Source organism: Tyto alba, unplaced genomic scaffold (genome assembly GCF_018691265.1).
Source record: "Tyto alba isolate M040663 unplaced genomic scaffold, T.alba_DEE_v4.0 Super-Scaffold_27, whole genome shotgun sequence".
Classification (NCBI taxonomy): Eukaryota; Metazoa; Chordata; class Aves; order Strigiformes; family Tytonidae; genus Tyto; species Tyto alba.
Genome location: NW_024881301.1, coordinates 9,908,728 through 9,922,770, shown reverse-complemented (window position 1 = coordinate 9,922,770; position 14,043 = coordinate 9,908,728). Strand labels below are relative to the sequence as shown.

The following is a 14,043-nucleotide window of genomic DNA, read 5'->3' as shown; positions in this document are numbered from 1 at the left end:
TTACTAGTAACAATTTGTTTCTGTTTCAGCCCTTCCAAAGTTAAATGACATCATTTTAATGCTACGATACACTGGCAAATAGCATGTAAGAAATTCTACACCGATCTATGGCCAGGACTGACAGTCTTCCTTTCAAATAACATCGGTATTGGAAATGATGCTTCAGATCACAGATATAAAAATAGTTAAAGCCATACCCCAAGTCACCTAACAGGGTTTCCAAACTACTTCCAAAAAAAGCTCTTTTGCCAAAATCTTTCTGCAACTCCAGCCATCAAAACTTACTTGGCTTGCTGTGCCAGACAGTGTTACTGTAATTAGAAACATCTGGGGAGTGAAGCATGTGCTTCACGAATCCCTCAGAGGCCAGAGGCACCCTAGAGCAGTGAGGGATGCTCAGAATGCCTGCACCCCAAATCCAGCAGCAGCATCCTTCCATGGGCTCTTAACACCCAATGGTGGATAGAGAGCTCTGCCCTGAAACGGCATTATTTTATATGGAAACCCAGGCACGCTGAGGCTTTTTTTAATGCTTTACAGCATTGTAATAGGGGCTGATAAATACAACCCATGAGACTGCTCGAACACCTGCTTTAAACAGCAGAAGATTACTGTGTGTATCTTGGACCCTTCTCCAATGTTGGTCCCTAGTGCAAATTTATTTTGGGCAAGATGGATGAGAAACGGGATTACATAGATACATCATACTGCATTTTAACAGGGACTGGGTCTGCTTCTGCAACATCTAGGGGTGAAGGTCCTAACCCCGTTGAATTTAAGTCAAGAATTCACCAAAATAATTATCTGAGAATTATGGACACCCTCCATTCCCCTTCATTTCTTCCTTTAAAGGAAGAGAAATGTACTTTTTTTTAATTTCACACAAGGGCTTCTCAGTTCAGAAGGATTTTTGTGTCAAGTACTGCAATACATTTGGTTTTAAACAACTAAACACTCAAAAGAAACAAATCTATCACAGGCTTTCAAGTCTCTGCTTCGGAGTGAGAAGGATATTCTTCCCTAAAGAAATTACTTTCAGACCCTTCATGAAGCACGACTTGTTCATTCAAGCAAGAGCACTCACGGTCCTGCATCTGATCTCCCCCCGCCACCATCAGCTGCAACAGCCCACAGGCTCTTCCCTCGGCACCTCTTCTTCTGGTTTAAGGCCAGTCACAGAAATTTGCCCCTTACTTATCTCATACGTGCACAGAATTAAAACCAGAAGCATCAACAAACTGAAGAGTGCAGTTTCAAAACAGTCTCCAATTCCTATGCTTTTGTGTCAAGCTAACAGGAACTCCGCTTCCTTCTGTAAACTCTGATTCTCTCAGAAAAACAACTCATTGCTGAAATTCAGAGCAAGAACTGCAGAGGGAACTGAGTGACGTTTGGCAAGGTCTCTACACCCTCATGGCAAGGTTCATCCACACGTTGAGGTTACCATTTCACAGTGGTTTGAGCCAAAGGGAACGTGCCTCTGCTTCTCAGCCACTGCAATGCAAACTTTAAACCACCTGTGGAGGTAGATTTGAGCAAACGTGTTGGGCTACTAACAGAAGTGGCTGAGGTGTAAAAACACTGCCAGCTGTGGTGTGCACCTACTGCCAACTTGCCGACCACATTGTGGGAATGCAAACTTCTGGGAGAGCCAAGAAGCAGAAGTCTTATACTGCCACACCAAGATATGCCAGAGCTTGTTTGCAAAAGTCCTAACTCAGTCGGTGCTGAATTATAATCATTAACTCATGCTAAGAACAAGACTTGCAGGGAATCTTTCTTATCATAAATTTGAATTCCTTTCACTCCAGTTTTCTCCATTTACTTTTCAATTTCCCCCAAGGAATCAAGAATAATCTCACACAACAAAATAAAACTAAATAAAAAAATCAAATCAAATGAACTGAAATAATACTCACACTACTTAAAACCTCACTTTAAATTCACTACCCCAAAATACTAGTTTTCCCACTCTTTATTCTGGCTCAAAGTAAACATGAAAGCATGTAAGATGCTTTTTTTTTTTTTTTTAAGAATACTTGTAAAAGCACTCAAAGTCCCCTACGGCGTTCTAGAGCAAAAAGCCAAAATTATAGTCACTAAAAACAAAGTCAAAATTGTGTAATATTACATTTTTTCTCCCTTGTTTAGTTCATTTATAAATAATTCAGAATAGAAAGCCAGTTGAAAATCAAATCAAAAAAGCATTAAAAAAAGTAAAAATACTTACTTGTGTCAGACTGAGATTTCAGCATGCCCTCAATGTCTGTGGTGATTTTGGAGACCTGACTATAAAAATGTTGAACAGAATTTTTGAGGCCAGAAATATCAGTGGAATGAGATGCTATAGTTCCATTTATTTCACGGATGCAGTTCCATAAGCTGCTCACGTGCTTATTCAGACCTTCTTTTATCTTCTGCAAGCTGCCTGAGACAGAGTCCAGCTTGCCGCAAACTTTTTCAACACGTGAGACTCTGCTTTCAACATCTGAAACACCCTCCCGGATACCCTGGGTCTTTTCTTTGCACTTGCTAAGATCATTCAGGATATGGTCATTCAAGTGTTCTAGTCTCTCTTTCACTTCACCACAGCAATTATCACCGGGATGAGCAGTTTGATTTGCAAATGTCCTCTGCATTTGATCAATTTTTCTGAAGACACCTCGTTGTGTTTTTCTGCAGGTAGTATTGACACCTAGAAGCTGTTCCTTGCAGCTACTCAAGCCATCTTGAAGATTTTTCATATCTTTATCCATGACATTTAGACTATACCGGAATACACGTACGTCCCTCTGCATTTTCTGGATGTCACGCTGGTTACCCTTAGCTAAGCTGAGTTTCTCATTAAGAGAGCTATTTAGAGACTGCAGGAGAACAGAGTTATGCTCTGTTTTCAAAAGCAAGTTATTGTATTTGTTGTTACAATTTTCTAGCTCTTTCTGAAGGTCCTCTGTACCTTGTGGTGCTGACTGACATTTCTGCCCACAGAGGTGTTCGAGTGACAGTAGTTTGTTCTTCAGGAAATTAATCTCTGCTGTAAACTGCTCATTTGCAAATCCTGCGTCACTGGGAAAGACAGGTCCAGGATTAATAAACATTCCATCTGGGTCTGTGGTATTAGCAATCTCTAAAATAGTGCCACCGAGCCTATCTTCTAGTGCCCGCAGCTTTTGGTCAAACAAGTCTCTCAATTCATCCACCTCAGCAGCTATAGCACCGCGGAGGGTTTCCTCAACGTAAAAGCAATGTTCTTCAGCATTTCGTTCCGTAACATTCATCCTCGCATCTAGCTCCTCCAGCCTCTCACCAAGCATGTCTTCTAGATCTGGAGTTGACAATCGAGTGATTTCGTTATCTATTCTGACATTCAAGATCCTGTGTGCTTCTGCAACTCTGTCAATCTTCTTATCTAAATCTTTTATCTGTTGGTCAAAGTCATTTCTCTCACCCTCCTTGCAACAACTGGACTTGTTTGATGGAATCTGAGTTAGGAGAGTATTTATTTCTTTCCTCAAGTCATTCTGTTTTCCTCTTATAACATCAATTATTCCTAAACAGTTATTTTCATTGTCATCACAGTACTGCTGGATATCCTGTAGTCTGTATTCACAGGAGTTCTTCAAATCTGCCATTTTATTCTCAAATCCTTCCAGTATTTCCTGTCTGAGGGACTCAAATTTTGAGTCTATATACTCCTGATATATATTGTCACTGGGCATTGTTATTGTAGGTCCTTGTGCTGCCTCCTGCAGTTGTTTTAATTGTCCTTCATAGCCTTTTACTTTTCCATTCAGTTCCTCCAGCTTGTCATTCCTCATCTTCAAGGCTTCTTTGACCTCAGCTAGCTCAGATTTTATATCTTCCATTTCAAAATCAATAAAAGGGTCTTTTTGATCTTTATTGCTGAGGAGTCCAGGCAGATGAATAGTGTCTGTTTCACCACCAACCGCGCTATCAGGCTCTGGGCGGTCATAAAGGTTGTTCAGCCAAGTGACCAACATCTTACTAGCATCTTCTTGGACAGTCAACTTTAGGTTTTCATTCACACCTGCCACTGAGGACTGAAGTTCAAGCACTGCTCGTGTAAGTCTAAACAATTCATCCTCAAGAAACTGCATTTTCTTCTCATATGGTGGAGGTTCTGGCACTTCTGTTGGTTCTGCATCTGTTTCATAGAAATAACAAAGTCTGGATGTAAATATTCCCAGCGGTATCTGTTTTAATCACATAATTTAACCGTTTTTTCAAATCCAAATATGATTTAAAATGCATAATGCTTGCTCCCTTTTCTAGTCTTGTTTTCTGTAGCTTATCATTAAAATGTTATTAAAACACTAAAAACTAAAAGTTTTAGCACATTGACCAACTCCTGCCAAAATACAATTGCAATAAATAAATTAGCAATGAATCTAACCTATAACATATATAACAGACCACTATAGATCCATACACATCACAACACAATCACCTTAGAGCCACTGCATCTCCTATAGCAATAATGTGGGAGCTGCTGCTCCTGAATTCCCACTGAAAACTTTAGTGACAATAATTTATGTGCCTGAAGTGGGTTTGTGCTCCAGTATTTTGCTGAACTGGGATCCAAATGCATATACGGGATGGGGTTCTGCAAGATACTTCAGTTGTCATATTTGCTTCAAAAATACCTAATTATTTTACACGTTTAAGTAGGCAATAAAAATGTGTATAAAAGCATAAGCTTTACATATCGAAAATTGTTAGATTAAAATAACACCAGCACTATCCTCACTGAATGAAAAAAAGTAAAAGCAGACTTCCAGCTGCAATCTACGTTTTACCTAGAACAAATCTATTAATGAATCTGAAACCATCCTTCCAATCCGTTTCTCACTGGCAGCACCTCATTTGCAGTGCCACGTACAATCCTGGATGCTCAATTTCAATCAAAACGTGTAACAATTGTAGAAAATCCATAAGAAAGAAAGAAATATTATCAGAAGTCAAGAAACTACAAACTGCAGGAAAAGTCAAAGCAATTTGTTATTTAGGCTGGAGGAGAGGAGGATGAAGAGTGATATTCTGAGAGACATCTGCAAACTGGTGAGGAATAAACTGTTTTCCGTATCTGCTACTGTTGGGACAGAACAAGAAGAATAGGCTTCAACTAGAGTGAGTGAGGGTGAGGCCTGACAGCTGTACAGAAAGTGAAATGACAGAAGGCATTGTTCACTGAGCAGCAGAATTTCCACCACTGGAGGCTGGACAGACAAAGCTGATCCTAGCTCAGGGGATGAATAAACAGACCCCTTAAGAGCCCTCTAGTCCTATTTTCTGGGATTCTCAGCAACAGGGCACTATTAAGTCAAAATATTGAGTGTGATCCCAAATAATCACCTAGCATTAATCAAACCTGCAGCTGGACCACCAATTGTTTTGGTTTAACAAACATTTAATACCACTTTAATATGTAGATCCACAGGACCATATTTATTTGCATACTCCCATATATCTTTACCATTATGCACAGAGGGGTACACTCTATAAAGACATCATGTATAGCCCTAATTGGGATTTTGCATGATACCTTTTATGCAATGCATAATCCAAAGACCTTTGCACAGTCAAGGCACACTATTGCAGACATAATAAAAAGTAAATGAAGTTAAGAAACAGAAGCAAAGAAGAAAATATACTTCAATAAATATGACAGAAAATAGACACATAAATTGTTAGCATTAGAGTAACTCTTTCAGATGACAAGTGGTGTTAACAGTTAAATCTTCAGACAAAAAATTTTTAGCACTGGTGTCAAGCTATGCATGCTAGATATACAGTGGAGAGCAACATGAGATGGGGTCTGAAGGACATGCAGTTGGAATTTTTCTTAGTTTTAAACTGGATTTCAGCATAAAAACATTACAAAGAAGGTAAGAAGTCACAAATGTACTCTTCAGGACTGTCAGGGTGGCTGATTCCTTTAATAATAAAAACATACAGACAATAATAAAGACACACAGAATGTAGCTATTACACACACACTGGACTATTTCTGAAGTGAATTACAATTCTTTTAGGGTCAGAGTAGAAAGAAAATCTCTAGACATAAGCAGAGTGCAAGTTACTGGAAGATATCACTGTGGTTTATATCATCTTTTGGAAATAATATTTTAGGTGGGCTAACAAAGTATTTTAAAAGCTTATTTTTAAAGTAGATATATAATCTATAGGACTGGTTTGAAACCATGTATTCAGTCCCAATCCATTCCACTACACAAGAAACACAAGTGGAAATCTGACTGAGCGCTATACATGACACTAATGACCAATGACATTGGGAAAAGCCCTTAAGAAGGAAACATGTTTATCATTTTTTGTTAATGCAGAAAAGGCGTAATACTGCAGTAACAGCATTCCTTCTTGCCCTTTCAGAAGAGAGTATCTTATACAAACAAACATCATTCATTCTTTAAGGTATTTTTTTCAGAAATCAAGGCTTATCATTCCCTTACTCCTTAGTATTGAGGCAAGTAATCTAACATGAATCTGTAAAATCAGCACAAGCCCTTGAACAAAAAAAAACACTGTGAAACTGCTAGGGAGCATTATATATCATTATAATTAGTACCTGTTCTTTTTTGTTTTAATAATAATTCCCCTCGGATTTTTTTTTTTTTTTTTTTGCTGAACATTGAAGAAATGACAAAAAATCCCCTGTAAATTCTTACAAAAAACCCAACCATAATACAATGATTCTCCTGAAGTATGAGTAGCCAGCTAGCATTTACAGCTAGTGTTCTAGATCCACCCCTCCACTATTCTTCAGAAAGTTTTCTGTATCAAGACTGTCACTGCCTGGCTATTATTTTCCCACCATGCAGTGTCTTCCATACGGTTTTTGTACCTGCCAGTAGTTGAGTTTAACAGAAACCATAATGGTTCTTGAACTTAAAAGACAAAAGAAGAAACCAGACATGATCATGCATACCAAAATTCAAACAAAAAGTTACCCAAGCCTTTCTTCACAACAGCTTTTACTGGTGGTGTGGGACGACGAGCAGTGTTTGGCTTTTCTGCTGGGCCTTCTCTGCAATCTTCTCCTTTGTACCCGGGACAACATCTCCACTCCAGTTCTGTTACTGTCTTATATGCAACTGTGTACCGAGGTCTGAAACTCGTTCGGTATCTGCCAAAATGGAAAGCATCTTAAATGATTTGTAACCTATCTGCTCTTTAGATTAAAGCTAAAATTAAAACACAGAGTTTTTTAAAATGAAAATCAATTACTTTCATCTATGATTAATTTTCTCCTTCAAACATCGAATGAACAAAAGTTTCAGTCTCGGATTTAAAGTTAGCGGCACTCAACACAGTCATGTCAAGGACAGCAAATAAGGCCATAGAAAAGGGGCCTTCATGGATGAGCAGAGAGATAACATTTGGGAACTGAAGATGCAACTCATTAGACACTGCTGAGAGTTAACAGTGACCACCAATGTATTACTCTATAAATTCAAAACATTCTTCCTCTAACTGCTTTTCATTGCAAACCCACCCACAGGGCTGCTCTGGCAGCAACTCTTCTGGACATCAAAAAATGTTTCTGTCTGCTTTGTCCTACTTGTCTTTCCAGAGTCTCCACTTAAACCATTCCTCGGAATTCGTATGTATGGAGCAGTCAAAGCTAGGAGGGATATTCCAGGGAAGGACAAAATGTTGAAAGCATAAGTCAGATAAGGACATGAAAGAAGGAATCAGATGAAAGGCCACAACCAATGAAAGGAATTAACTCTTTCCTGCTTCGTTAGTTAAGTTGAAGAGGGTCTTGCAGACAAACCTATGCACATGTTATGTACATACAACCTTAAGTTTCCCCGATTAATCACTCAAAAGTTAATAAATGGCAAACTGATTCTGGTTGTGCAATTTTCTTTAACCACAGGCTTCTGTAATTTTCCTTCAGTACACGTACCGCATGTTCAACTGCAGGCAGACACTGCAGCATCCCACCAGATCATAAGCAGAGGCTGTAATATTTTATAAAAACTAAATCAATTTAAGCTGCAGCTCATTTCAGGTTGAGAAATGAGGAAAATAAGTAAAACAGAGGTTTGCCACCTGAGCTTTATAAATTGGTATACTTGGAACACATAGAAACAAAAGTTACCCCAATTTCTCACATGAATTCCTTTCTCTGAACAAAACTAGTATCATACTACTAACCTCCCTATGGCATTTTCAGACCTTTTTTTCTTAAGATTATATCAAATTAGAACAACACTTTGTATCCATTAATGAATGACAGGCTCACTTCACAGCCAAAGTGTCCCTAAAGTAGTAAATACCAGCAGAGTAAACATAGGACAGCAGTGAAGGTCTCAACAGGAGCTCTGCAACAGATTTCACTCACGGCCTGGCTGGGCTCACAGAGAGTGTGTTTTGGGACAGAGAGAACACAGTACAGCATAGGCACCAGAAGCAGCCATGATATCACACACACACAAAAAAAAGATGCAAAATTCCTTATCGTTTAAAAATAGTCAGTAATCAGCTACCAAATAGGAAGTGTTAAATCTTACACTGAAACAGTTTCTATTGAAAGTCATAGAAGTAAGAGTTTAACTGTTACTTTTCAAAGCTTCTCTTGCCATGAGTGCAAATAATTGTTGAAATAATTCTGTATTTTTTTATTCAGCATCTTTCACCTTCAAAGACATAATTTTAATATAACGTCCCACATCTGATAACCATCTGCTGTCCCTTTTTGGTAAACCACTTAGCAAACTTGGGGCAAAGGGTCTAAAACGTTAACTACTAATTATTAATTTGTTTCTTTTCCAACCATATCTTTCCCAGTTCTGCCACAATATATCCTAATTTTTGCACTTGGGAAATATTCTGTTCTTTCACATTATTACTTTATCTATGACTTCTCATTTAAGGGGAAAAAGTTACTTTGACTAGAGACAATGGGGGCCTATTTTGGGGGCCAAAGAGTAGTTAGTTTATTCTAATAAGCCTCTCTGGATTCCCTTCCCCCGTGAATCTTCAAAGGCATGCAGAGGCAGGCGAGGCTGTAACTCTATTAGCTGCTCATAACTGCAGTGGTTTGCTGTGGTTGTCAGCTTTTCACATTCTGACTTGCAGCATGTAAACTCAGAGTGGGTTTTCAACCTTTTTTTACCTTTGCAACACCATATATGAAACAGCTGTAGACTACACTGCAGCTCGTAATTTCTTTTACAATTTTCACTGAAACATCTGCTGAATCCTGTTTACAAATGTAAAGTACAGACATCCCCAAGGTCAAGTGCTTTAAAAATTAAATAGAGGAGTGCAATGTAGAGGGCATCACTGGGAAGGAAAACATCCCGGCCACCCAGGAACTTCCTTTTCCTTCTCCCTTATCTAAAGTATTAAACCACATCTCATGTAGGTAATTTGGGTTTCATTCCTTTCCTTCCAACTAGCTGCCAGAGTCAGAGGAGTGACAGGATTTAGCTAGATGCTTTAGTGTTTTGAAGTGGTTTTGAGAGTCATTACAACCTCTCTCACAACCACCACATTACTGAAATGCAAACTTTGAACTTCCAGATCAATTTTCACATGCTGGAAACGGTTGTACATACTTTTCTCTGATTTCCATAAAACACTTAACTGCTCCAAATTTTGTGTGTGTTCCTCTCTATACTTTCTCCGGGCCAAACTCCTTCCTGAAAATTACAGTATTTTGACTCTTCAAACACCATTCACTTCTCTATTTTTTCCTAACAAAATATTAATAATATAGCTGAAACAAATTATATAAAAGGAATAAGAACTATTTTTATGCAAATTGTGCACTACTTTGCTCTAATTTTCCTTGTATCACTTCTGCCATACCTATCATATTTCTGACAAGTTTCTCTTTGCATACCTTCTCTGTAGTCATGTTCATCGATGCAGACACCTTCATATGACTTCAACACTCAAATCATAAGACATAACCAAATACAAAAGAATAATATAAACAAACTAAAATAAATCAAGCTTAGTATTTTTCATACGGACAAATTATAAAACTTTTCCATACTCCATCTTAAACATAAAAAATAAGCACGTTTGACATTTTCACTCTTTTTTATTTAATTGTTTCATGATCCTAATAGACATATAAAGTTTTAATATGACTTAATACAAAAATTACTTGAAATGCAGAAGAATCCTCCCATTCTAAACTATAAAATATTAACAATGTGTACCTACAACTTTTAAAATGTCATAGCAGTCTATCCCTTACAAACTCCTGCAAGTCTGAGAGCTCAAGTGAATACACAAACTGGATCTGTTTTGATTTCAGCTATGGCACATCAAATACAGACCAACCTGAATCCTAAACCACAATTTTCCTAGACCAAAAATAAGCTAGAATCAAAATGCTTCAAAATCTGGATGTAGAACAGCTTTCATATTTTACATCTTGAACTATGGTAACAAGACAGCTAGACTCATGGATGGCTCAAAAATTAAATTGGGATTTACTTACCAAGAACTATTGCTCCTCTGTACTGCCAGTCCAGCTGAATGAATCACACAGCTAGTCCCATTTCCTCCAGCAAGGCTAGTCACTTAAGGCTGGGAAACAGGAACTTACCCTAGCACTTTTCTAATTTGAATCCAGTCACATTAAAGTTTCTTAAAAATCACAGCTTCATTGATACAGCTTCTCTACCGATGGTAGGCTTCATACACAGTTGTGGAAGTTGCCCAAGCAAGGAATGGTGTCACTGTGCCAGCACCACCCCAGATGCACTGATAAATGACAGTCACCAGCCTACATCCAGCCCCAGGGAGATTCGCAATCATACAACACGTTTTTTAAAGCCAGAACTCCGCTCACTCAGTGGATTTCAGTGAAGGAGTTGGAGACTTCCAGGATTTTGCCAGGATGTAACAGTTGTAACAGCACTGAACAGAGTTATATTCTTGGTTACAGTTCTAACAAAACAAACCATAACTTTCTGCTAGGGATCACATCCTGAGAATAATTTGTGATTCTACATATTTTAATGATATAGGTCTGCGAGCTACTAGAATACAGAAATCAGACATGTCTTTGTTTACATCTGTGGTATTCTGAATCCATTTGCTTACTCACAGTCACAGCCAACACATAACATACAAACACAAACATACAAAACATACAAATGGACTCAGTAGCTAGAGAGACAAAATGTTGCTTCTCTGTGCAGCTGGGTAGAGTTACACGGTTAGAACAGAACAGGCCCAATTATCTTGTAGGTGTGAATCTTTACACAGTTACCTAGTGAGGCGATTTGGTCAAAAGTGTTCTCAAAAGTTTCGTCAAGTCTCTTAAAGAACTGACGTTCCACTTTAATGGCTGCATATGCTGGAATGTAATTTTAAAATAGTAAAACATTAAATCTTCCTCTGGGTGACTATTCAAGTAAGCGTAAATAAACACAGTTATTTTTACAAGTGTCTCAAAGGTATTTAAAAAAAAAAAAATCTTATGTGGTTAAAAGTTACATACAATACACAAGCATTTATTGTGCCTAGTCATCCCATCCTCTTGTGGACTTCCAGCCCAAGATGATGGTTATATATCCCTGTGGTGTATTGAGCTAAATACTACAAATTAAATAATTATTTCAGAAAGCATGAATAAAGAAAGGGTGACTTCTACAGTCTCTAATCTTTCCTCACAACAGAGAAAATCAGAACAGCTGGTTTTTAGGAGTCTTTCCACAACAGGCTTTTAACTACCAATAAGTATTACCTTCAGCATGAATTCAATATGCAGATCAAATGAGAAAACACATTCAGAATGCTAATGAAAATCTCCACTTTTAATGCCTAAGTATTTCATAGCTGAAATAGTCATACAGTGTGGCAATAGCATTCAAAAATTCCTTCTCTTTGAGAGAAAAGTATTTTCTTAGGAAAGTGCTTAATTAAAAATATGTCTGCTGCAAATGCTAGACATTTTGACTAGGGAACAAGCTACAATTTTCTCAGGGTGCTAAACCACAGAAGGAAGCAGTTAGCACTGATATTTGGAATGTCACCTAATAGCGATAAAACAAATCAGAAACATTTGGATGAAACTGGTGGGAAAACATATGGCTCAGTTCTGTAACTAGATATTAACATTCAACCTTTTGGGAAATGCAACGAGATAAGTGCCACCACATCCTTACTGTGTGGAAGGGAATGCAGAATCAGCATATGTTTCTACATAAGCAGCATATAAAATGTTTATTCTGAGCACAAAACTTTAAGGTTTGTCCAAAATTCTGTAGTCGTTGGAACAGGTCCCATAATTTCAGCAGCCTGCAAATCACAGTCTTATTGAATAGAAGATAACAAATCTTCATTATTTAGTGCTTTTAATGAGTGTAGATCCATTATTTGTAAATTATATGGACTGCTCTTGCATGTCCCAGTCATCCAAATCTCCAATATATTTCAATGGGAGTGCTGAAGTAGCACATAGACACCCCCCAAAAATACTAACCTAGAAGATATAATTAAATGCCATCATATTTTGACCAGGTATTTTTTATTTTGTAAGCTGCAAAGGCTTGCGCTGAAAATATACATAAGTTGGCCATTTATACTACACAGTTACTAGACTAGAACCAGCTGATCCCAGGTTTTCTGTTTCCCAAGAATGCAGACCTAATTGCAACCCCTACAAATGGTGGCAGCAATCCTAGTTCCAATGAAATCATGGAGACTTTTAGCGATTGTCTGTAACAGTGAGTTTCAGCACACCTGAATTTCAGGTGCCTGATACGTAGGTATGGACAGGCACTAGCTGTATTTCCATTAGGGCCAACAAAAATATAGTCGATACAGCCAGCAGAGTCAAAACAGGGCTGCATCTTGTCCTGAAGCCATTCAGTCACCACTACTGCAGGTGTCTAAGCTCCCATGTTAACGTTCATCCCTCTGACCGGTAGACAACCAAAGTTAGGGTGAGTCAAATCGCACCTCTGGACATTCTTATTTTGTAACCTTGCTACTACATGGCAGCATTGGCAGCTAGTTTGTGTTCCAGCCCCCAGATGAGCTTAATTTGAGAAAAATATGTCTTTACTAAGAGTTTATCCTAAGGCGTTTATAGCAAGTGGTGAAAAGATGTTTTGACAGGAATAAATTAGCCTACAGAAGTCTAGGTGTTCAGCAGAAGCAAGTCATAGAATTGGTAATAAATCCCAATTATAAGTTGCAGCAAAAATCCACTTAAAAAGAATCCTAGTGAACCCTCAAAATAGTTTTTTTGATCTGGCATCAGAGACACTAAGCTGCTTCTTACAGATGGACTTAAGGAAGTCTCATCTTTTCACTGCTACTCTTCCTCTAGCCAGCATTTTTGCTTTCCAAAATTTATATAAAGAAGGTCAGTACATGTGTTTGCAAGTGCTGGGGTCTAGGGAATTACTTTTTCTTCAAAAAAATGCCACTGACTTTACCCACTAGCCCAGTGCCTGGCCCAGTCACAGGCATCCCAAATGAAGTTCCCAAAAGGCCATGGTCAGGTCTTTATATAATATAATCAGGCCCTAACATACATTATCAAAAGCAAACAGAGAGTGTTTCAAAATTGTTTGCACTGGGAAAAACACAATTTTGAGGCACTCCTGTGGAATACATAAAGTTATTATGACCTCCACTAGTGCAACATTACCAAGGAGGCTCAGCTTCTCTGCTCTTGTTCAGGCATGTAAGGGTGCTTTTAATAAAGTCTGCATTAATGTATTGCATGGCCAAGATTTGCAACAGATCTATTCTGAGCTAAATCCTGAATAAAAAAGTGCTACTGGCTGAGAGCATTAGCAGGGACTGAAACCAAAGGAAAGTGAGAGAACAAGTCAAAGCACTGTGCATCTGCGGGAATGCAGCTGCCTGTTGTGTACTCAGCCAAGAAATCACCCATCCAGGTCACTGCAAAGAGTGTTTTAATACCAGACTACAAAAGCACTGTAATTTTACTAAATGTGTCATAAAATATGAATGAGAATTAGAGACTAAGTACTTTTTCCAGTGTTTATTGTTTATTCT

The 14,043-nt window shown here is 38.2% G+C and overlaps 1 protein-coding gene across 1 annotated transcript in view; it reads right to left on the bottom strand.

Annotated features, from left to right (window-relative positions):
- EMILIN2 (elastin microfibril interfacer 2) overlaps positions 1–14,043 on the bottom strand; it is a 38,567-nt gene that overhangs the window by 17,003 nt on the left and 7,521 nt on the right. Inside the window, exons 3-4 of the mRNA XM_042798188.1 lie at positions 6,987–7,162; positions 2,231–4,165 (exon numbers count right to left, since the gene is read on the bottom strand). Coding sequence (XP_042654122.1) covers positions 2,231–4,165; positions 6,987–7,162 — 2,111 coding nt within the window. The remainder of the gene's footprint in view (positions 1–2,230; positions 4,166–6,986; positions 7,163–14,043) is intronic.